Source organism: Danio aesculapii, chromosome 21 (genome assembly GCF_903798145.1).
Source record: "Danio aesculapii chromosome 21, fDanAes4.1, whole genome shotgun sequence".
Lineage (NCBI taxonomy): Eukaryota > Metazoa > Chordata > Actinopteri > Cypriniformes > Danionidae > Danio > Danio aesculapii.
The window spans coordinates 32,568,757-32,595,395 of NC_079455.1; the positions used below are offsets into that span (position 1 = coordinate 32,568,757).

Sequence of the window (26,639 nt, forward strand, 5' to 3'; positions counted from 1 at the left end):
GGAGACTGAAACACAGCGCCACCTAATGGCATATCCTGGAAGAGACAAAGACAGTCAGTTTTGCAGAGTCATTTCTGCAGCGTCATTTAGACAGACAATAGAGGAATCAATGCTAATGTTTAAATAAATCATATAAGTAAATAATTATAACAAAAGCATGACATGTATTTTCATAAATATATATATATATATATATATATATATATATATATATATATATATATATATATATATATATATATATATATATATATATATATATATATATATATATATATATATATAATGTGCATTTACTAATGAAATGGAAAGAGCAATATTATATACAGTACATTTATATTAATTTGATACATGCAAAAAACAAGAAAAGACCTGTCAAAATTCTGTATGCAAACATGCTAATATCGCTCACTGCTTGTTAGTTAAAATTTCGTATATACTGAAAAAAATACATTAAGAAACAGTAATTTTGAAGTCTTTATATATGTAAATATATGAATTAGTGTGCAATATATGTTCTGCTAAGATAACATTTCTACTAAATTTTAGCACTTATTTATTTTTAATAAATTTACCACATTAGGTCTACTCAGGTTAAAACATGGTATTGGTTAGTCTTAAAATGAAGATAAACATGGCATCTTTTCGCTATTTATGCATAAATGCTTTGAATTACAACAATTTTATATGAAATTTGAAATGAATGTCATGGAAGTTAACAGACTAAAACAAAAAATATAGTTTTACTTAATATTACTTCATAGTTTTACTCAAACGCACAGCTATAAAATTTAAATACAGAGAAAAGTAATATTTTCAAGCAGTCTCATTGTTTTTTTTTTCAATAATTCCATAGTAAACAATAATATTTAATAATAATAAATAATAATACGTTTCTACCAAATTTCAAATAATATTGTCATTTAAAACAGCACTTATTTGTTTTAATTCATTTAAATGTATTCATTCTACCATATCCATTATGTCTACTTAAGTTAAAACATGGTATTGTTTAGTCTTAAAAAGAAATGAAACGCCAATTAATATAAAAGTATAAATAAAAATTATCATTCAAAAAAAAGTTTACTAAAATAAAATATTATAATTTAATTTCAGCTGGATGTCTAAGTTTAGATTTTTTTTTGTCTTGCACTAAATGTACAAACAAATGTTTAAAAATAATAAAAAAACCACAAAAAAATGATTAAATCTTTAAAATTAAAACATAAAATGTAAATGAATTCAAACTATTAATATATGAATTCTATATAATACTCATCTCCATTATACTAAAACAACACTTGTCTCTACGTTAAGAGGTTAATCCTAAATTAACGGCAGAACTTTAGAGAAGATAACATTAAGAGAAGAGAAACAAAAATAGTGAACATTTTTTCCTGTTTCATACACTTAAGACTGCATAATTACCACACTGTCATTGGCCGAGCACTGAACCTTGCCAAAGTTTTGACAGTTTAAATAAAGACCATATTTAATAGCTTCTACATCCTACATCCATACACATTCCTCACCTTTCACCCAAACTCTGCCATCTCTCATTATCTTATTAGCACTTCCACAAGCGCACCATATCTGCTCAGCTGGACATAAAGGCTCGTGGGTTTTTAAACGGCCCTGTAAACGGAAGAAACATGTTTGCTTTAGATTAATTAAAAGACTCTAAATTGTCCTCATTGTTGCACTAACTAAAGGCATTAATCAGACATTGAACAAGATATAAAATATGACCGTATGACAGAAGAATAAAATAGAATTAAAATTCCATAGAAAAAATAGAATGACAGAACAACAGAAGGAACAGAAGACATGAAAGAACAATAGGTGGAACGAGAGATTAGGATGGAACAGCAGACAGTACAGTATGTTGTTGTACCATAAATACAACAATAAATAAATACATAGAACTGAATATAACGAGTAGATAAGCAGAACTCTCAAATACATGAATAATAGATAGAACAACTATATTAATATACACTCACCACCCACTTTATTTGGTATACCTTACTAGTACCGTGTTGGACCCCCTTTTGCCTTCAGAACTGCCTTAATCCTTCTTGGCACAGATTCAACAAGGTACTGGAAATATTCCTCAGAGATTGTGATCCATATTGACAAGATAGCATCATACAGTTGCTGTAGATTTGTTGGTTGCACATCCATGATATAAAAATAAAATGAAAAAATGTTCCACCATATTCCAAAGGTATATTGGATGAAGTTCTGGTGACTGGAGGCCATTTGAGTTCAGTGAACTCATTGTCATGTACAAGAAACCCATCTGAGATGATTCGAGCTTTATGACATGGCGCGTTATCCTGCTGGAAGTAGCCATTAGACAATGGGTACACTGTGGTCATAAAGGGAAGGACATGATCAGCAACAATACTCAGGAAGTATGTGGCGTTGACACGATGCTCAATTTGTACTAATGGGCCCAAAGTGTGTCAAGAAAATATCCCCAACACCATTACACCTCTAGCACCAGCCTGATCTGTTGATACAAGGCTGGATGGATCCATGCTTTCATGTTGTTGGCGCCAAATTCTGACCCTACCATCCGAATGTCACAGCAGAAATCAAGACTTATCAGACCAGGCAACATTTTTCAATTTTCTATTGTCCAATTTTGGCGAGCCTGTGTGAGTTGTAGCTGCAGTTTCCTGTAATAGCTGACAGGAGTGGCACCCGTTGTGGTCTTCTGCTACTGTAGCCCATCCGCCTCAATATTGGACGCGTTGTGCATTCAGAGATGCTCTTCTGCATACCTCAGTTGTAACGAGTGGTTATTTGAGTTACTGTCAGCTTAAACCAGTCTGGCCATTCTCCTCTGACATCAACATGCCATTAATATAACCCACAGAACTGTCGTTCACTGAATGTTTTCTCTTTTTCGGACCATTCTCTGTAAACCCTAGAGATCCCAGTAAATCAGCAGTTTCTGAAATACTCAGACCAGCCCATCTGGCACTAACAACCATTCCACATTCAAAGTCACTTAAATAACCTTTCTTCTCCATTTTGATGCTCGATTTGAACTGCAGCAGATCATCTTGACCATGTCTACATGCCTAAATGCACAGAGTTTCTGCCATGTGATTAGCGAATTAGAAATTTGCATTACCGAGCAGTTGGACAGGTGTACCTAATAAAGTGACCGGTAAGTGTATATATATACAAACAAGACTATATTATTAGGCCTCCTGTAAAATTGTAATTCTTTTTCAAATATTCACCAAGTGCTGTTAAACGGACAGATTTGTTCTAACACATTTTTAATATAATAGCTTTAATAACTAATTTATTTTGTCGTTGCCATGATGACATAAGAGATTAGTTTTCAGCTTAAAGTCCAATTTAAAGGGTTAACTATGTCAGTTATGTTAATTAGGCAAGTCATTAAAGACTAATTTGTTGAAAGATTCAAGATAAATTTTTTTTTGTTCTGTGACCCAAAAAAAGTTCATTCTGGAGCCAATCACAAAAAAAAAGAAAGAAAAAAAAGAAAGAAAAAGAAAATTTTAACGGAGTTAATAATATATATTTATTATTATTATTATTTATTCATGCAAACTAAATGAAATAAAAGTTTCTCGATAAGAAGAATGGTACATTAGGGAATATAGTGTGGAAAAATGTCCTTGCTTTGTTAAACATCACTTGCAATATTTTTGAAAAAGAAAAAAAATTCACAGGAGAACTAATAATTGAATCTTCAACTTCATATATCAATCTAGAAAGAATGACAGACAAAACAATGGATAGAGCTTTAAAAAAAAAAAGAGACAACAATACCATGATACACTAAACAAACAATAGAATTGGGTTTTAAACAGCCCTGTTTAGAGAAGAAACAACTTTGCCTTTAGATCAGGTTGTGAAAGATAGAAAAAGTAAAATTTGGACTTAATTAATTTGAGACATTTATCATAACAGGATATAAGATCTGACTGAGACCATATAAACAAGTCAGCATGCACTGAAATGTAAAACTAAAAGTATAAAATTAAAACAAATAGAACACAAGGAGTGTGACTCGTTCATTAATCATTTTACTATTTTCATGCTGGTTTGGTCGACACAGGGTGTCTATTATAATCTCCCATTTGTCTACAGCACACCTGGTGAGAAGTGGACAGCAGGTGACGGAAAGATGAATGTTACCTGAAAACACTGAATGAATCTCTCCATCTCTACACAACGGACTAATGCAGACAGCACCGCCATCCCAGAAAGCCCTGCTCCATGGATAGACTGATCAATTAAATGATACAGTTTTTAAAAAAACTGCTGGGTTATTTCAACCTAATTTGGGAGGAAAATATGGAACCAAGTGCTGGGTTAATTTTTCGAGATCAAATTTATAGGAACAAATTTAAACAAACGTTTGGATTTGTCCATATTTTACCCAATTTGGGTTAAAATATCCAAGCATTTTTTAGAGTGTAGATCATGGATGGAAGAACAGACAACACACCAATAACAATAGATAGAAAAAAAAGAATGATAGAAAGATCAAAGGAATGGCAGAATAGATAAACAGATAGAATGAACAATAGATAGAACAACAGATCAACAGAATGACAGATAGATTGATAGATAATAGAATTGTAGATAGATTAAACGATAGATGGAACAATAGATTGAATGATAGGACGATATATAGATTGAACGATAGACAGAATGACAGATTGAACGAAAGATAGATTGAACAATAAATAGGATTAAATGATAGATAGATATATAGAAGGACAGACTGATTGAACAATAGATAGCACGACAGATCAATAGATAGATTGAACAATAGATAGAACGATAGATGGAACAGATAGAATGACAGAGATTGAACAATAGATAGAACTATAGATAGATTGAATGATGATAGATTTAACGATAGAACGACAGTTTGAACGATAAAGTGATAGATAGATTGATAGACCAATAGATAGAATGATGGATTGAACGATAGATAGATGGAATGATAGATAGATTGAACAATAGATGGGACGATAGATAAGATAGATAGAATGATAGATCGATTGAAATATAGGTTGAATGACAGTTCGAATGATTGATAGGACGATACATTGAACGATGGATAAATTGAACGATAGATGGGACGATAGATAAGATAGATAGAATGATAGATCGATTGAAATATAGGTTGAATGACAGTTTGAATGATTGATAGGACGATACATTGAACGATGGATAAATTGAACAATTGATAGAGCGATAGATTGAACGATAGATAGAAGGATAGATAGCTTGAACGATAGATAGAACAATAGATAGAACGATAGATTGAAAGATAAATAGAATGATAGATTGAATGATTGAACGATAGATAGATTGAATGACAGATAGAGATAGATAGATATAGATGTAGACAAAACGATATATTGAACGATAGAGAGATTGAATGATAAAACAATAGATAGATAGGTTGAACAATAGATTGAACGATATATACTGTAGAACTATAGAACGATAGATAGATCGATAGAATGATGTAGATAGAACAATAGATAGATAGATAGATAGATAGATAGATAGATAGATAGATAGATAGATAGATAGATAGATAGATAGATAGATAGATAGATAGATAGATAGAATATAACAATAGATAGATCAATAGAATGATGTAGATAGATGGATAGACTGACAAAAATAGACACAGACAGATCAATAGATAGATTGGCAAATAGACAGAATGACAGACAGACAACAATAGATAGAATGGCATGATAGAACAACAAACAACTGACAGAAGGACAGACAGAACTACAGAACAATAGAAGAGCAATAGCTTTCGCAACAGATTGAAAGAATGACAGAACAGTGAACATTTAATAAAACATCACACAACATAGAACAACACATTGACAGACAGACTGATAGATAGAACAACAGGATGATAGACAGACAAACAGGCATACACAATGACAGAGAGAGAGACATATACTGTAGCTAGACAGATTTTTTAAAAAGTTCAATAAATCCCAGTTGAATAAAACCAGTTCATTTCGATTTTAGGATACACTTTTTACAACAAAAGCCAGCTACAGAGAGAGCTGTGAAATTTCTTTCCCTGGAGTCAGCGGTTTGGCTTGGAGTCGTCGAGCACAACCAGAAGGGTTACACTAACAAAACACTTGATCTTCTCCACACCCAGTTGCACACTTCAGAGCATGTGAGAAGTCAGATGTTTGTTCATGTGCGATTATCTGCTAGTTCTCGCTCCACAAAACCCGTTTGCGAAGTGTTTTGTCTTCATTACATATCTGAGAGCATTACATCTCACGTGCAGGGGCCTGCTGAGGACGTTTTTGCTCAGAGTTGGCACCGAGCAGTGATTGAAGATGGCAAATTCTCCATTAGGCAGAAAAAACCTTGGACTTGCAGCTGAATTCCCATAATTCATCCTGATAATTACCACCGGGCACACATGGCTCCTGGAGCGCGCCGTATATACAGCAGACAGGGTAAACGTGAGTCATTCTGCATTATGCAACATATGCAAATAAACAAATACTTCAAAAGCGTCAACAGTCTTGGAATACTGAAACACAACTAATGCAGTTTATTAGAAATCAGCATTTTCAGAATGACACCAGCTTCTCCCATTATTCCAAAGCAAAAACACGGAGCTGTTTTCAAATGTCCATAATGTGAGTTTTTACCCTTGACTCTAAACAACGAATGCTGACAAAGTGCTTTACCACAGTGTCACAATAAAAATAAGTGAAAGTATTGGCACATGGTATTAGAAGTTACAAAAGATTTGAAAAACTATGGCCTTTGACCACAAAGCTTCAAGTTAAAGTTATTCATCTTGACATGAATAAAACAAACGAATCAATACTGGCATTGTGATTGGACTGTTAATAATATTAGACACATTACTAATCTCCCACTGTCTCATATGGCTAGTATTAAAGGCATAGTTCACCCAAAAATGGAGATTTGCTGTTTATTTACTCACTCTCAGGACATCTAGGATGTACTTTTATTCTTTAGTTAAACATAAAACAAGTCAACAGCACTCAGAGTAAAAACCAAACAAAAAGACAAGCAAAACTAAATAAATACCCTTGGATCCTGACAATACATTGAGATCTTCTGAAGCAAAATGATCAGTATGTTCACGAAACACCTTGGATGGTCTAAAAGAGTGAGCAAATTTTCATTTTTGGGTGAATCTTTAAGGTTAAAAGGCACTACATGTATCATAAGGCAAAAACAAAATCAAGAAGTGTAAAAAATATTGCATTGATAGGCTTGTTCGTGTAGTTTGATCACATTCAGCTAAAGCAGGGGTGCCCAAACACGAGCCTTGGAGGACTAGTGACCTGCAAAGTTTAGTTACAACAAGGGTTGTGACCAAGGCCGGACTGGGACAGCAATTTCATAATATGGCTCCGGTCACATGAGGTGTGATCGGTAAGTGACCCGGGGAGTATGGTGGAGGTGGTTGGTGTGGGCTGATCGGTAAGTGAAAAGTCACAGTGGCAGGCCAGATTGACTGTCAGGCCACCCAGTGCTCCCTATGGCCAGTCCGCCCCTGGTTGTCACGATGTTGGAATTCGGTACCAATCGAATTCCAGTATTGTGACAACCCTAGTTCCAGGTTAGACAGACCTAAACAAGCTAATCAAGTTCTGAATAAGTATACCAGACACGTTAAGGCAGGTGTGTTGAAGGAAATTGGAGCTAAACTAGCCAAGACACCGGCCCTTCGGGACCAAGTTTGAGCACTCCTGAGCTAGAGGTACTATTAACTTAAACAACATATTTGGTTTGATATATGACGTTGGTTAGTTTAAATCATTCACTCGATCATTCACTAGATCAGGAAAATCTCAAATCAATTTGTCAAATGGTTTCCGAGAGATTTAAAAGAAACTAAAATAGCCAACATCACACAGCAAACAATTTTGTGTTTAATAGACGTCTAATAGACATCTAAACGTAGACAGCTTGGCTAAAACAAGGGTAAACTTGGGCTGTCAGTAAAAATCTAATAGACATCTAAGAATAGAAAAGTGGTCAAATAGACAGATTAGACATGCTTTATGTGTAGTCATTCATTTCTGTTTATTTGATGACTAGTCTAGTTTTGGCCTATTCTTAGATGTCTATTAGATTTTCACTCACAGCCCAAATTTAGCCTAGCTTTAGCCAACACGTCTATTAGACATCTTTTGAAAACAAAAAATGCTTTCGGGGCAATCATACAAGCTTATAAATAATAAGATCTCTTAAGTCAATCATTATTTTGCTCTTTTCTGCTACTTTCATTGACAGTAGAAAGAATCAGCCGTGAACACAACCTAATCTAATTGTTTATACAAGCAGATTGTCTAGCTCATTGAATTTGCTCCTCTATTGACTAACTGGTAATTTAAGCTGAGCCTTGGCAATCAAAAGAGCTCAAAGTCAGCATGTAACTTCACAGATACTCTTGGGATAGTCCGTCTCAGTCAAGCACAGGTATTATTTCAGGCCCATCCCATGTAACCCAGCATGTTTATCTTAAACTGCCAAGGCACTAGTGGATGTTTTCTTTGGAGTTTTGCATGAAAGAATTGGAATAAGGCTTGTTTAAAATCCTGAAGGCCTCAAAATGGCTGGATTGTGAATGGAATGTGTTTAAACCCTAAACCACTGGAGTGTAAGTGTTTGTGCACTGCGATGTTGAAGTCTTGGTCAGTGGTCAGAATGGAAGGGTTTTTGGCCAGGTGTTTTTCTCATGTGGACGGTTAGAGGGCTGTTGGGGATGGAGGTTTTGGATGTTTTGAGTGGCACCGGACTCTGATTTTCCCCTTGAGAATGCAAGCGCTGTCTTTGAGTCCTCTCCAACTCTTCATCCTGGATGACAAGCATTAATAACATCAAATGTTTAATTTTTTCTCATTTGATATGCTATGTAGACATGAACTACCATTTAAAAGTTTAGGCCAAAGCTGCAAAAGTCTTCACTTTAGATTGACTTTATTATGCGTTCTTGCTGAATGAAATCATCAATTTCTTTACAAAAAAAAGATGTAACTCACTCTAAAAACAAATAGCTGTCTTATTAAAAATGTATTTCTAGCCTGTCCATGGAATATACAAACATGGAGTGAAAACGGGTCTTTTAAAACTTCTTTTAATGGTTATATCACAGCCATGCATTTATAAACATACACTAAAAAATACTCTTGCTACTTGTTTAAACTACTTGTTTAAAATGAGTTGAAACAACACAATTGTTAAGCTGTTTTTGGCACAACTTCAATCCACTTAAATCTGTAAAAACTAATAAAATTAACTTAATCGATTTGTGTTGGGACAACATGTGGAAATTGTGTTTACAGTGTATAATCACCATGTTTATGTCAGCTTTCCTAGTTCATCTCACCTACTCTTCATATATGAGTCAGGTGTGTGGCTGCGGCTCAATTAATGCTGAACTCCAGTAAGTAGGGTATTTTATTCACTTTAAATGAAGTGATTCTCTTTAATGTAGTTGATACAAACTCATTCATGAATTAGTTGCAAAAATGCTGAATGATGAAGTAATTTTCTATGAACGTGCTATATTAGCGATTAAGATATTACAGATGAAATCAGAATTATTAAACCCCCTTTGAATTTTATTTATTTTTTAAAATATTTCCCGAATTATGTTTAACAGAGCAAGGAAATTTTCACTGTATGTCCGATAATGTTTTTTCTTCTAGAAGAGTCTTATTTGTTTTATTTCGGCTAGAATAAAAGCAGTTTTTTATTTTTTTTTAAACATTTTAAGGTCACAATTATTAGCCCCTTTAAGCTATATATTTTTCGATAGTGTACATAACAAACGATCATTATACAATAACTTGCCTAATTACTCTAACCTGCCTAGACAACCTAATTAGCCTAGTTAAGCCTTTAAAATGTCACTTTAGGCTGTATAGAAGTGACCTGAAAAATATCTAGTAAAATATGTACTGTCATCAGGGCAAAGATAAAATAAATCAGTTATTAGAAATGAGTTATTAAAACTATTATGTTTAGAAATGTGTTGAAAAAATTATCTCCGTTAAACAGAAATTAAATAAAAAAAATAAACAGGGGGGTAATAGTTCAGGGGGGCTAATGATTCTGACTTCAACTGTATCTAGTTAATGTTTGTTAACAATAACTTGTTGCATAGTGCACTGCAGCTGAAACGCCAAAACCGTTTCCCATGCATTGTTTTATTTGTGATGACTTGGCATAATGTTAACTTAACATTAACGCCACAATTAGTATATTGTTTAGCTGTGCATTTACTAAATGAACACTGTGCTACATAAGAACTGACCTGTATTTTTTTTGTATAATCAATTCTGTATAATCTATTCTGTTTGAAAAACTTAATTTGAATTAAAGTTTAATAAAATTTGGAACCTTTTTTTATTCCTTGCTTTTACTGTTTATTACCATGTTTTTCCACTGTAAGGTCATATCTTTATGAGTACAATTTGACTGTTTTACTTATGGCCCCTTCAAAAATTACTCATGAGAAATGTGATATTTGGGCCTAATTCCAGTATTTTTGTACCCCTTTCCCTTGGCCCTTGAGTGTGAAGAAGAAGGGCTTAAAACCCCAAAAATATGGGACAGCACTACAACACCTGCACACGTCATATGTCATCGCAATCTCTTGCTTCATATGAGATCAGATAATCGCAACTGCTGTAGATTCCAGTTGAGTTATTTTTTTATATTTATCTTCAGGAAATCACTGAAGGCAACAATATCATGTTATCATAACCATATAATGTGACAATAAGATGGTAACTGTACTGTGTATTTACACCGTGGCCATATTCATCTATGTAAATACACTAAAAACAACATTAACATTATAGCAGACACTGTAAAAAGCCCATTCCCAGCCACTAGACTTTTCTGACAGGGTTTTTGAGTGTCATCGAGTGTCAGAATGTTATGGGACTGCTATACTGGAGTTATTATTTGGGATTATAGATAGCAAAATTTTTTTATTTTAGCATTTTAATTTAAATTGTGTATTCTGGGAAATTTTCGTACCCCTTGGTTTTGAGTGTGGTCCTGAAAAATCTCTGTTGCAAGGACTATCTAGGCCTTCCCCTTAGCCTTACTCCTTTAAGCTAAAAAGAATTGGAACACCCTTACCCCTTAATGTGAACGCGCAAAACGAGGGGTAGGGGTTAGTGGAAGGGCTAGGGGGTAGAATTGGGATTGGACCTTGTTGTAACCCCTTACTGTTAAATGAAATTTACCCATGGACACAAGTCGCTATTTGATTGAACAGCAATACTTCTAACCTATTAATTGAAAATTTGGCAAATTCTGTGAAATTCCATATTATTTAGCTATATAAAATTGCTGTTTTCTCAGCAGAAATCATAGAGCGAATGTCCCGTCTGCATTCAAAACTCACAGTGTCTGCGGTAAATTCCTCCTCTGTATGTTCACTACAATGATTGTAGAGCTCCATGTCTGACAGTGCACTTTCCGCCATCTCCTCTTCATAGTCTGTGTGGTAGTCTGATTCTTCTAGAGGAGGAGAGATGGAAATATATTCAACCCATTAGCTTAATGATATTTGTACACTAAACACTAAATGACATCAAACTAAAAAGCGGCCAAAGATGGATCAATATGCTGTGAATGTACGCCAAGAAGTTCGGGTCTGCCAAATGTGCTCTTAAAAGGTAAATTTATGAGGTTTAACATTGATTTACCATCCACAAGCGCTGGTTTGACTGGCTCAATGCGTGAGACGATTTCAGCCAAATCAGTGAAGGAAGCATTTGGACATGTCACCACCTGCAGATGCACAACAACTAATAAGAGTTACAGCGCGCATTACATCTCAAAGGTCTCTCTTTCAGGTGATGTAGGACTTACATTGTTGCTCTGTGTTTTGTGAAACTCTTCCTGATGTCTGTCCTTCATCATATTCTCCACCACTCCACTCCTGCACCACACATCGAACACTGTCTTCCCATGCTGGTATCCAACTTCCTATACATGCACAAAATAAATTGATTGATAAAATAAAATATAATTTACACAATTAACAATAAAATTGTGGTTTACTGAAATGTAATAATTTAACAGGATGATGTTGATAAATAGATCAGAATAGACAGAACAATAGACAGACAGACGGATAGATAGTACACTAGATAGAACAATAGAACAAATGAGACAGATATAACGAAAGATAGATAAAATGATAGATAGAACGGTAAAGCGATAGAAAGAACAATAGATAGATGGATGGATGGATAGATGGATGGACGGACGGACAGACAGACAGAACAATAGAATTAAAGATAGAATGATAAAATGAAAGAACAATAGAATGATAGAACGATATATGGATAGAACGATAGACGGATAGAGCAATGGAACTAAAGAGAACAATAGAACAATAGATCGATAACTAGAACGATAAAATGATAGATAGATGGATAGAACGTTAAAATGATAGATAGAACGATAAAGCAATAGATAGAACGTTAAAACGATAGATAGAATGATAAAACGATAGATAGAAAATTAAAACGATAGAATGATAAAACAGAATAAAACGGTAGAACGATAAAAGAGAACAATAAAAGATGGAACAATAAAACGATAAAAGGATTGACAAAACGATAGAATGAAAGATAAAACGATAGAATAAAATTATAAAACAATAGAAGTATAGAAAAAACGATAGAATAAAATGACCAAATGACAGAAGGATAAATAAAACGATAGAATAAAATGATCAAATGACAGAAGGATAAATAAAACGATAGAATGATAAAACGATAGAATGATGGACGGATGGACAGACAGACAGACAGACAGACAGACAGACAGACAGACAGACAGACAGACAGACAGACAGACAGACAGACAGACAGACAGATAGATAGATAGATAGATAGATAGATAGATAGATAGATAGATAGATAGATAGATAGATAGATAGATAGATAGATAGATAGATAGAAACAGCAAATTTGGCACGAAGTCCTCTGGTTTTAAAAAACACTTTAGAAATACACACAAAAAAAATCTATAGTGCTGGCGATTAATCACAATTATGATCTCAAATATACACACACTTTGATCATGATTAATCGTTGTCCAGCAAGGGCATAGACACAGCCAATCCCTATTTGAACATGCCAAGAAAACAAAGGTCTAACAGTAAAATTAGATTACCAAAACTATTACATTAAATGACAACTTTGCACTTTGGAACATTATTTTACCCACAATTTGCCACTATTCACATTAAAAGCTATATATATATAAATAAATAAAACACCTAATGTAAATTGTTATGGGGCATCTCATGCTTATTTCGAGAAAGTGTGACTATATAAAGTGCATAGGGTAAAATAAGTAACAGATAAAACTCACGCTGATCTCATCGAACTTGCCGAACTCGAGTGTGCGGTATCTGTCGATGGGAGGTCTGATGTATTCACAGTAATCATTATTCTTAACAGACTCGAGCTGTCGCACTGAGCACACATAAGCCAGCCGGGCCTGGATCTCAGTCATGTTCAACACCTAAAACAGTCACACACACATCCACAACAACATTAATAAAGAAACCAGATTTTCAAGAGTATTTTAAGCACTTGCGCATTTAAATGTGGCCATTTGCTAGCAGATTCTAGGTGGTTGTTAATACGATGCTAAAGTGTTCTGGAAGGTTGGCATAATGTTGCTTTGAGGTTACTTGTGCACCTTTTTCCCCCTTGTTGCTAGGGTGTTCAGAGCAGTTGCTATGCCATTGCTATGCAGTTGCTAAGGCATCTTCTATGGTTCTTAGGCATTGGTAAGACTCTGCTTTTTCCAATTAATAAAATCTATGGGATATGTGTGCAAGTTTTTCCTCATTTAAAATATATAACATGTTCAATGACTGATATTTTTCTGATCCCTTAACTCTTTGGTTAGTTATAAACAGATGCTCCAATATAAGCGTTAACAGTTGACTTAAGGTGTGTTCACATTGTCTATTGTCAATACACAGTGAAATATGGTGCGCAAATCCCACAGAAGTCACTTTCAAACTTGAATCTGATCTAGAATCTAGATTTCGCCCAGTAATATTTGCAACATGGCAACAAACGCGGCTGCACTTTTATAAGAATGAGTAATAGTAATAGTCACACTTGCCAAGAAAGCAAACACTACACTCAGCTAATGTTTCCTTCACCTTGACTTTCTCAGCCAGTGGGTTGAGACGCTTCCATAGCAGCCACCAGCCAGAAAGGGCGTCGCCATAGTTGGTGAGGTTGGTTTCATCTTGGCTGCCCACATCGATGGCAATAACCACCTTAGCACCCATGGAGCGAGCCACATCCGCTGAAACGAGGAGAGAAGAAAACATCTACACCAACAATTGACTGCTAGTGGTGTAACGGTAGAGAAAAATGATGGTTCAAAATTCACCTTGGTTTTGAAGTCATGGTTCAATGTATTTTTGGTAAAGTGGTAGTAACTAAATATTAAACTAAATATTTTATTAAACAGTGGGTTACTAATTAAACTGTGGTTCTTTATTTAATTAAGCTAAATTATAAATTTTTTTAAGGACAATCTAAATCTCTCTCTCTAGCAAACCAACGATCTGTGGACACTGAATGACTTGCCTCAGGTAAATGTAACGCTTCTAGCAGTGTTAGAGAAAGTTACTTTTGAAAAGAATGAATTACAATATTGAGTTACTCCCCAAAAAAGTAGTTACTTTTTATGGAAATGTTACGTTACTTTTGAGTTACTTTTTCATACCTGCCCGAGGCTTGATCTCTTTCAGAACTTGCAGGGTATTTTTCTTTTAAATTGAGAAGCTCTGCCCACGTGTGTCAACGACACACTGTATAACCTGCCCACGTGTGTCAACGACATACTGTATAACCTACACCTTCATTTACCTTAAAAAACTAATAATAAAAAAAAATATTAGAATAATTTTACCTTCTGAGAACTTCCTGACGCTATACATGCTGTATATACGGATTATGAAAGTTGAAAGCAATACGTTAGCTACTGTTGTATTTTTGTCTTATTAGTTCAGGAAATCATTGTCAATTGAGACTATTCCCTTTTCCTCCATGTGTTCTAAATAATGAGCATACTTCTATCGTAGAAATTTAAGGCTCTGCCATCTTGGTTTCTGTCTGTTCCCGCGGGGATCTCATTCTCTTATTGCATGCGGGATTCAATGTGATTACACAAATTTTAATACAACAAATTATTTTTAAAAAAGTAATTCTAATATTATTACTTAATTTTTTAAAGTAATGCATTTTACTCGTTACTTAGAAAAGTAATATTATTACATAACTTACGTTACTTGTAATGCATTACCCCCAACACTGGCTACTAATGATGCACAATATATTGGCAGCCATATTAGTAACAGCTTATTTTAAATAATGGTGATATCGGTTTGATAATAATTTTTTTTTTCAATTAAATTTAATTCAATTTAATACACGATTATTTTAAAAATGCTTTTCAAAATAATTATTGTTCGAAAGCAACGTTTTACAGGTACACATTATTAAATTACAGTCAAAATCAGAAAAGTTAAGGAGTCGTGAATAGGGTGGGCAATACTAAAACACAGATAACCAGCAGTTATACAGCATTTAGTGTCCGTTCTAAAACGGTGATGTCTAATGTATTTAATGCCTTTTCATGGAAGTGTATTTGTATATTGCTTAAGATTTTTTATTGGTTGGTCTATTATGTACTGTTAATGATGTGTTGCTGGTCACAAGCACTGTAAAAAAATGTATCCTGCCTTAAATTGTTTAGTTGAATGAAATGAACTTTTCTAGTAATCTCAATTTAAATCAGTCAAGCTGACTAAAAATCTTACATTCAACTTTGTATAGCTAAAACATTTTAGTTGAAACCTTATTAACTTAGTAAATTAAGTTAAAGTAACATCAAAGCATTTTTAAGTGGTTTTGAGAATAGAAAGATCCAGACGTTTTCCTGAAGTTCTCGTTGTTTTCTTAAGTTAAGGTTCTAAAACTAGTTGGATTTGTATTTTGTATTACAGTATTTTTTTTGTTGTTGTATATAACCAATATATCGACTTGTCGCACAACCCATGGACACAACCTCAATCATTTTTATTGATGCAATATACAGTTGAAGTCTGAATTATTAGCCCCATTCTTTATTTTTCCCCAATTTCTGTTTAACGGAGAGAAGATTTTTTAACACATTTCTAAACATAATAGTTTTAATAACTCATCTCTAATAAATGAGTTTACTCATTTCGATTTGTTTTCTCTTTGCCCTGATGACAGTAAATAATATTTGACTAGATATTTTTCAAGACACTTCTATACAGCTTAGTGACATTTAAAGGCTTAACTAGGTTAATTATGTTAACTAGGCAGGTTAGGGTAATTGGGCAAGTTATTGTGTAATGATGGTTTGTTTTGTAGACTATCGAAAAAAAACTATAGCTTAAAGGGGCTGATAATTTTGAAATTAAAATGTTTTTTAATTAATTAAAAACTGCTTTTATTCTAGCCGAAATAAAACAAATAAGACTTTCTCCAGAAGAAAAATATTATCAGACATACTGTGAAAATTCTTGCTCTGTTAAACATACTTTGGGAAATATATATATATATATATTTAAAAAACTAATAAAAAACACTGACATATACTGTACAGTATATCGCCCATACATAAAAAACTATTCTAGCAACGTTTTAGCTAATTGTGCCACATCTCTATCTCTATTGGAGGTGGGAGTGTCAGTATGGTAAAAAAAAAACAAAAAAAAAAAAAAACGCAATACTATTTACTATAAATTATTATAGTACATTTTCATGAGGGTGTCTGATAACTGAAAATAGATCTAGTACCAGATATAACAGCCTCTTACTTTTTACCTTTTTTATTATTTATTTAGGATGTGTGTTTTCACATTCTCATTGCCTATTTATTACGTTGTTCAAATGACTATAATTAAATAAAATATTCTTAAGAATAAAATATTGTGTTCTTTTGAAGAGTGTACATTTTGAAGATATTACATTGTCATTCTGGCATTATATGATGTCATAAAATGGTCTTAAAATGACAATATCCTTTATATCCTTTAATATACATAACAACAAAAATAGATAGAGTGTTAGGCCTGGTAATCAAGCTCAGAAAATGTATATCAAGATTTTTAATTAATTGGCCTACATCAGTTATATTAGGAAGAGTTATTCACTATTGGTACAAGCCCAAATTTCCATATTGCGGCGTAATGACATTGTTTATAAGTGGTTTCAATGATGCTGGCAGAATTTGTAAAATGAGAAGTTGGATGAGAGGTGCATTAAATAAACTCCTCATACAGAGAATAAAACATGTTCCGAATCAAACAATCGGTATGAATGCATGTACTGATACATCTCTACTAACTACCATTCTAAAAATAAAAGACCAAAATTGCTCGATCCACACTCACAGTACTCCCACAGTCTATATTCACTCAATGCTGCATGTTTATTTCACACAAAAATGACTTAAAACTCCTTGAAAGTTTCATATTTGGGGTTGACTATTTCAGAACACTCCCCCAGATAGATGTTTCCTGTCTAAGTAGGCGGTTCTTGGACAGAAGCAGCAACAAATTGCTACAGACTTTTGCCAATAGTTAAAAGTCTGGTTATGTTCAACTATTTTAGCAAGCTAAAAAGAAGCATGTTTGTCATGGCATATTGGGATTTTACAGTCAAGAGCTAAAGCGTCTTCACCGTGGGGAGCTAAATGTCCTACTACACACCTGGTAGGTTATTGATGTAGCCTCCGTCCATGAGCAGGTGTCCATCTTTTGGATCGCACAGTGGTGGCAGATAACCAGAAAGAGACATGCTGGAACGCACATACCTCCACAGGGAGCCTGAGAAGGAGAGACAGTGAACGTCAGACATTTATCCTGGTTAAGCAGAGGCTGATAAATGCAGGTGGAGGATGTGACAGCACCGACCGTCAGTGTGCACTCTCATGGTGGAGGCGGTGATGTCCGTGGTGATGTTGAAATATGGGATCCAGAGGTCCTGTAAACAAGCCAAGTACATTTGAGCTGTTGAATTTGGCAGACAGTGATCCTGTGTAGGAATCTTTGAGCCCGCTACCCACCTCTATCTGTTTGTCCTTGAAGACAGCATTAATACTGGAGTTAAACGAAGCTCCGGAAAACATGGAGGTGACAGGGTAGGTCAGGTCCAGCACTTTTTTAAACACTGATGTCATTTCCTGCAGAGGAGGAAAAAATTTGGTTTTGTATGTCCAGTTTAGGTGGCTCTTTTACTGGATAAACTTGAAATAGAATAAATGAAAAGGTAAACGATTAATGGCAAGGCAAGGCAAGTTTATTTATATAGCCCATTTCATACTCAGTAGCAATTCAAAGTGCTTTACATAAACAAGAATAAAAAAGACAAGTATAAGAAAATAAAAAAAACAAACAAACAATAAAATGATTAAAAACAGATAAAAACAGATTAAAAAGTGTAAAAGCAGGTTATAAAAGACTAAAAAAAAGAAAAGAAAGACATAATAGTGCGAACTGTTGGATGTAGCACAGTGCTCATTCAGTAAAGGCACTGCTAAACAGATGTGTTTTCAGTGTTGATTTGAATGTACCTAATATTGTAGCACATCTGATCATTTCTGGAAGCTGATTCCAGGAGCTTAGTAGCTGAAAGCCAATTCATGCTGCTTTGACTGAACTCTTGGAATTTCTAGTTTATTTGATCCTAAAGATCTGAGTGATCTAGTAGGTTTGTATTCAGTGAGCATATCTGTGATGTATTGAGCTCCTAGGCCATTTAGTGATTTATAGACCAGTAAAAATACTTTAAAATCTATTCTGAATGTAACTGGGAGCCAGTGTAAAGACCTGAGGACAGGTGTGATGTGCTCTGATTTTCTGTTTCTGGTCAGAATCTTCTGGATGAGCTGCAACTGTCTGACTGTCTTTTTGGGAAGGCCAGTGAGGAGGCCGTTACAGTAATCCACCCTGCTGCTGATAAAAGCATGAACAAGTTTCTCCAAGTCCTCACTGGAAACAAAGCATCGAATTCTTGCAATGTCTTTGAGATGATGGTATGCTGATTTACTGACTGCTTTGACATGACTATTGAAACTCAGATCTGACTCCAGAGTCACACCAAGATTCTTGACCTTATTTTTAATTTTAATATAGACCCGTCCCCTGATGTAGGCATTTTTGGGGTTAAAAAGATTTGGTCCCAGAATAATTCTAAACAACTTGATATTTTGGCTTTTACTTTTACATTATTAGCTAGGCGTCGTATTCTACTTCACTGGAAATCAAATAAGCCTCCAACTACATCCCAATGGCTTGTGGTTACCATGTATTTTATGAAGTTGGAAAAGGTTAGATGCTCTGGGAAAATTAATTTCTTTCAAAAGCGGCAGTGTTTAATAACTTACTTTAACTCTCTTAACGCCTTGCCTTCCATTTAATAGATGCACTCTCCTTGCTTTTAAATTTACTTATTTCATAGTGTAACAGAAGCCAGCTAGCAAAGTGCTATGCAGGTAAACCTCACTCCTCTGACCTCTAAAGGTGCTCTAGCGACAGACACTAGAGCAGTGTTTCCCAACCCTGTTCCTGGAGGCACACCAACAGTACATATTTTGTATGTCTCCCTTATCTGACCCATTCGTGTCAGGTTTTGGGGTATTTTCTAATGTTCTGCTGAGTTGATTCAGGTGTGTTTTGTTAAGGAGAGGTTGAAAATGTGTACTGTTGGTGTGCCTTCAGGAACAGGGTTGGGAAACACTGTACTAGAGGACATGGTTGCTCAAACAAGGAGGCAACCGACTCCCATGCAAAGAATCGCCAGTTCTATCCCAGCTCAGAGCGGGTTGGGTGCAGTGGGACTGGTGGGTTACAATAGTAATTTAAATTTTGTTTGTTTTTAACTATTATTATCTTATACGGTTTAATTGTATATATTTACTTTCAACATTGACAACATATCTGAACATTTGATTGTGATTGGTTAAATGACTGCATTCAGTTGGTTGTGATTTTCTGTACACTTTTTTTTACCCTTTCACCCCTCCTTATTACTTTTTTTTTTTTAATCCTTTTTATTATAATTTTTTTCTTCTTTTTTGTAAAAACAAAAAAAACAAAAAACAAAACCCACAACAACAAGGATAACAATATGTAACAATTTGTTTTATAATAGTGTTTGTTTTTTTCGCATAGGACAATTAATTTAAAATAAAATGAAATTTTAAATATTAGGAATAAGTTACGAAAAAATAGGACAAAGATATGAAAACTAAAATTTAAAAAATTAAAAGGAATGGAAAAATTAGAGCAAAATGAAAGAACAGGAAAGGAAAAGAATATGGAAATGACAGAATAAAGACAAAAAAAATTAAAAGTTATGTAAAAAGAAAAAGGAATCAAAAAGAATGAAAAAATAAGAAATTGAAATGAAAGAAAACTAAATTAAAAATTGTCAATTAACAAAACAAACTAAAAAAAGGCCAAAGGAAAAAAAAATGAACAGGGTTCATGGGGTTCAGTGTTCTTTGGAAGGCACTGTTATTTTCTCACCATTGCCCACTCTCTGGCCCTGATCTTCATCCTGCTGTAACTGCGGTCCTCCGCGTAAAGCGCTCCCATCATAGAACCAATAGAGGTGCCACCCACCAGATCGATGGGGATTCCTGCTTCATTCAATGCCCGAATGATGCCTACCTGAGAACAACCCCTAAAAGAGCAAAGATAAGGTAAAAAGAGGGATGAGAGGCAAGTAAACTATAATAAAAGCCAATAAATACCACATTCTTTCACGTTGGTTCAGTTCAATCAGTCTTAAAAAAAAGGCACAAATATGGCTTGGTAAAAATCAACAACTCTGTCTGTTGTAAGCTCTAATCGAGCACGGTGTTGACAAGCACTACTGTAGGTGGGCTTTCTACCCTAAAGCAGAGTAAACACTATACGGAAAAATCAATCAAAAGAGGAATCAAGGGAGAGGAAAAAAAAGCAACCAACCTTCAAACACCTCCTGCAAACCACACACACACAAAAAGACAGAATAGACAAACAGAGGCTGTCAGAAAAAAATGTAATTGACAGAAAGAGAGCAACTGAGGCAAGAGGTCAAGCAAAGACTGCGAGGGGGAGGTAAAAGGCTCTTAAAGGAGAATGCCAGAGTTGTGTCAATAAGTGTGGGAGTGTGAAAATGCATTCAAATATGTGGCTCATTCATGGTTTCATTTAGGATTTTTAAAAAGAGAGTACCTGGCTCCTCCGCCTCCCAGTACCAGAGCGATGGTGTTTCCGGTCAGAACTCGAGCCAGACGAGAGAAATCAGAGTGACGATCAGCAGGTTTCTGGAACACACGCTGGTACATCTCTCTCTGAAAACACAAACCACACAGAAAAATCACGTGCAGTTTGCTTGATCAGAAGTAGACAGATTCCTCTTTACACCTTGTGTTTTAATCTCTTTTGCACACTTTTGACCCATTTCCTGTTTTTTTGTTGAAACAGTCTTTGGGCTTTTTTAAAACTCTTTTGATCCAAAATGAAATCACTCACATAATTTACATATGATCACATGAGGAGGTATTGGAAAATGCTAAAGAGAGTAGCAGCTTTCATTCCTGCTCTGAAATCCTTGAATATGTAAATGTGTGTTCAGGACAGGTAAAAGAACATTGTGAACGTCGTTTAAACTATTTTTAAGATTTCAGATGGCAAAGTTTAAAGCACACTTCAAGTCTTTAAGAATTAGGCTAGTAGGCAGAGAGTGTAAATGGTCTGTAGATTTACTTAAAGAGTCATGAAACAGCAAAACACATTTCTTGAGATGTTGACAGTCATATATGTGTCCCACATTGCTAAACACACTATTAGGACACATGTATTTCACTAAAAAGTGAATATTGGTTGTTTTTGTGTTATTTCGAGCAAATTTGTTCTTCTGGTTTGAAAATAAATTTAGATGCTACGTCACGACCATGAGATCCTTGTGTAAATTCCAGCATGGAGACTGGATGTCTGTACCAGGGGGTACAACGTGACGTCTTTGAGCTTTCATCATTAATTCATGAGAAAGACTTCCAGGTCAATCAGCATGCTCTATTGTGAATGAAGTGCAACTTCATTAATATGCATGATAGCTTCAAAGACGAAGTTATGTCGCCAACCGCAATTAAAACAAGTGGAAGAAGAAGAATTGTTCGGAGACATGGGTTATCAGTGTTGTTTATAAATGTGCCACAACTAAGATTTTGTTTCCATTTTCCCCGCAATGAGAGCACCGCTGCTTGTGGACATGTGTGGATTACAGTGGTCTGTATGTTTATTCAGAGGCAAAGTTAGTTAGTATCATCAGCAGTGCTCTTTCCGTTTTTAAAGACATACCTTAGTCAAAATGATTTAGTTACTAAGTTTACTGTACGTTAATATCACTACAATATTACGGGCTGAAAGATCCGATGTAAATGCTGTTCTCCGAATGCAAACATGTAAACACCTTAATTAAACTATTACCGTTGTGTAGGATTTTCGCGACAGGATAGTCTATACACACACGGCATTTACTGAGTCTTTGCATCGACCGAGAAATGCTGAGTTTTTTTTTTCTCCCATACAGCATGCAGCAATAAACATTCTATTAAAACAACACTCTTCCAGCAGTTCATACTCGCATCCAATATCTTGTTTGTCACGGGGGCATGCCTGAAATGTTCCTGAATCAAAGTGAAGGTGCCAAACTGCAGTTGAAGTCGACAAATTAAGAATGAAACATCCAAAATTACATGAAACTCCAGAGGAAATGTGGATAGCGAGGTGACATGCTGACGTTAATCGTATTATGTGCTATAACATGTAAAACAGGGTCATGAAAGGAACATTTAAAAAGCAACTACCTTAAAGTAAGTACCTTAATCATATTATTGTCTCATTCAGATTAAGGCAAATAATTTGATTACTGATATCCATGTAAATGTAGTCACTGTCTGTCTCCCCTGCGTCACATGCACGCGCTGATTTTCACAACCGCATGTACAAAAACTCCCCTTTTCATGCAAACCCTTGCCTCTTTTGCCACTCACACTCCCAACTAAACAAAGCTGGACTCACCTACTTTCCTGACTTTTTTTCAAACTAGAAATGTGAAAACACCCTGCTGAGACAGGGGGTGGGGGTGGGGGGGTTCATGATCCTTTAAGACACTTCAGTGCAGGGATGAGCAAACTTGGTCCTGACTAGAAATCTATAAGCAAGTGTGTTTGATTAGAGTTGGAGCTAAACTGTGCAGGACACCGGCCCTCCAGGACCGATTTTGCCCACCCCTGCTTTAGTGCTATCCACTTGTGATTGGATAAAGTGAAACAGAGCTTAATATCAAGAGCATTTATCACATGAGAATAGCATTTTAAAACAAAATGCACTCCTAATCATTCCATGTCTCTTGGAAACATTGTGCATTTCAAACTGTGATTCATAAAGTCACTGCTAGTGTGAATGAGGCATTATGTGTATAGTTAAGTATCCTATTGTACATGTTAGTTATGCATAGGTTTAAAAAAATAGCTCTCATGTCCAGTGTTGTGTTTGTATTTATGATTAATTATGTAGCACCGTTGTCCTGCAGGACACGACATTTCCTTCCTCTCTATGTCCACATATCGTTACCTTAGAATTATAAGTTTCTATCAGACATTTTTGTCAAAATTGAGTTATTCACATATTCTTATTAAATGACATCTTATTTACGTTATGTGATGTTGTTGTATAAGTTGTTTACATTTTAAGACTTAAAAAAAAAAAAAAAAAAAAAAAAAACGGTTTCTCTACAAAGTTGAACTCTAGCTTGGCTCTATAAGGCTCTTTCTGTGAGCCAATCAGGATTTGGACGGCTCCATTGACAGTGGGAAAGACCAGAAAGACAAAAATCAGAGTCGACTAAATAATGCTGCACCACACAAAATTGAGAAGTGTGTAAATGTGATGATTTAGAAGCTTTTTTGACATTGAGATGAAATGTTAAATTTGACATTGTTGAAAAAGAAACAGATATTAAAAACATTTCTATATTAAATGTGAAATATTTTTATTTGTGTATATATGGTAAGTGAAACATTTTTCAGTGCTCATTAAACTCATTTGCTCACTGTCTGTTTTCTTTTAAAGTCTTTAAATTTAATATTAAGCCTTGAAGGGTTAATACTTAATTTAATTCATGGGGCATAAAATTCACTCAATATAATTTAATAATTCATATAAAGCAAAAAATGTTATACATATTAAAATTGACATCTGCACTGGACAAAATATTTAGCACAGCCTTGTATGCTTAATTTAAATAAGAAAAAAATATTCATCCTAAAACATGAAATAAATGTTAAAGAAAGCAAACATGTAACTTTCTCAAGCATCAACATATTGTTACAGCACCATATTATATATTTTTGATTGTATTTTTTGAAAATTAATGCTTCAATGAATGATCTGCCAGATAGACCCTTATAATTCCAAGCAGAAAATGACTTTTCAGAATTAGAAGGTTCTATCTGCATTTACCATGTTTTTTTTTTTACTCCAAATTGCAAATGTAAGAGAACTTTGATAATTTACATTTAGAGAGCATTTAGGGTCTCTGTCATGTTAATGTATGAAAGAGAACTGTTACACATGTTGTTTGATATTTGGAATGCAAAATCTTTGAAGCTCAATATCTCAAAATCATGTAGAATGCAGATAGAACCTTATAATTCTAAGGTGACGATATGTAGCAGAATGACAATAAAACTCAACTTGACATCATTAGTAGTGAATTCCAGCATTGTAAACAATCTTGTTTTAAGCTAAATTAAAATAAACTTCAACAACATGACGAATTAGGTTAGTAGGCAGAAAGTGTAACTGTAAATTGTAGATTTGAACACATTTAAGCAGAGTTTTGCATGTTTTACCGAGTCAAATTAAAGACTTTACGACTTCAAGGGACCATCAAGATTGAAATTATGTGTGTTAAATTGATTAGGTAGCTTTACATAAAGTAAAATTAAGACTCGTTTAAAATGATTAAAGACCTACAAGACAAAATTTCAGTGAATTTAAGACTTTTTAAGGTTTAAAACTTAGTTTTTGAAATCAAGTGAAATGAAGTGCCATCCACTTGTGATTGTATAAAATAAAAATCTTAATATCAGGTGCAATTATGACATGAGAATACCATTTTAAAACAAAATAAAAGTACTATCATTAGTATTCTGGAATTGTAAACACTCTGGTATTAAGCTAAATTATCATTAAGCCAAATTAACTTTCTAGAACAAAACTAGCATTGTTCTAAACTGAATGTGAAAGACATCAAAATATAAAAATGATGAAAATTCATGTTTATCCATGTAGTGCTTGATTAGAATATGTTGTGAGAAATCTCTTGGGCATCATCTTGGTCTGAAGTACTGGTAATACAACTGCAAAGCAACTCATTGTGAGAGCAACTATTGAACAAAAAACCTGATTAAGAACAGTGTTATTTTATTGACAATGTTTTGTAGCCAATCGTCAAACATTTGATTGTCTTTATTTCATGTTTAGCCATGCAGCAGATCAAAAAGCTTGTTTAAGTTCCTCAAGGTTTCTTTTATTTAAGATTTGTTTGTAAAAGGTTTTACTTTGTGGTTTCTTTACTCTTTATACCTGAAAGAGACTAAGATTTGCATTGACATAATGCAAAGTCAATGGAGCTCAAGGACAAACCGGCAGCAGCCTGGGAAACTTGACAGGAATATCAAGAGTGTCTTAAAGTTGCCATTAAATCAAAGTAGACTATTGTTAGTTTTTTAAATGGATAAAAGCAGTATATATATATATAAAATAATAAAATAATAATTGTATATATAAAATAATATATATAATAATATAATATACATCATAATAATATTATATTTATATATATATTAAATATATAAATTATTCAACTGTTATATATTAATAAAAATAACTTTTCTCTGTTCGTTTTTTTTTTAATCTAAAATAAAATAAGATGTGGTTTTTTGCATTATTTTCAAAATAAAACAATTTATATACAGTGGTCCCTTGCTATTCGAGAGAGTTACGTTCTAATAATAACCCACAATTGGCGAAATCCGCGAAGTAGTCAGCTTTATTTTATACAATTATTATAGATGTTTTAAGGCACTAAAAGCCCTCACTACACACACTTTATACACTTTTCAGGCATTAATATTTTCACACTTTTCTCTCGTTTAAACACTGTCAAAGTTCAAACCTTCGTAAAAAAAAAATAAGTGCAGTGATATAGGAATGTCCAGAATATCAACTTTTTGTGTGATGGTTAGCACCGTCCTCTGCCTTTTGGGTGCTACCACAGGTGCCTTTGATGGCGCTTTGTCGACATTGTGGGGAGAAAACTTGCAGACAGTACAGCACTTCAGAGTCACACTGATAGCGCTCGAAGATTTATGTAAATTTGGCAAGCTGAACGCATTCTGTACTGTCCAGGAGACGCAGCACGGAGGAGATTGATCGACAG

At 34.3% G+C, this 26,639-nt stretch overlaps 1 protein-coding gene across 1 annotated transcript in view; it reads right to left on the reverse strand.

Annotated features, from left to right (window-relative positions):
• Positions 1-6,592: 6,592 nt before the first annotated feature.
• pnpla7a (patatin-like phospholipase domain containing 7a) overlaps positions 6,593-26,639 on the reverse strand; it is a 55,635-nt gene continuing 35,588 nt past the window's right edge. The window contains exons 26-36 of the mRNA XM_056445914.1: positions 21,362-21,480; positions 20,669-20,825; positions 18,205-18,321; positions 18,053-18,122; positions 17,849-17,965; positions 14,255-14,403; positions 13,447-13,599; positions 11,932-12,048; positions 11,766-11,850; positions 11,462-11,577; positions 6,593-8,895 (exon numbers count right to left, since the gene is read on the reverse strand). Of these exons, the coding sequence (XP_056301889.1) occupies positions 8,734-8,895; positions 11,462-11,577; positions 11,766-11,850; positions 11,932-12,048; positions 13,447-13,599; positions 14,255-14,403; positions 17,849-17,965; positions 18,053-18,122; positions 18,205-18,321; positions 20,669-20,825; positions 21,362-21,480 (1,362 nt within the window). The 3' untranslated portion in view covers positions 6,593-8,733. The remainder of the gene's footprint in view (positions 8,896-11,461; positions 11,578-11,765; positions 11,851-11,931; positions 12,049-13,446; positions 13,600-14,254; positions 14,404-17,848; positions 17,966-18,052; positions 18,123-18,204; positions 18,322-20,668; positions 20,826-21,361; positions 21,481-26,639) is intronic.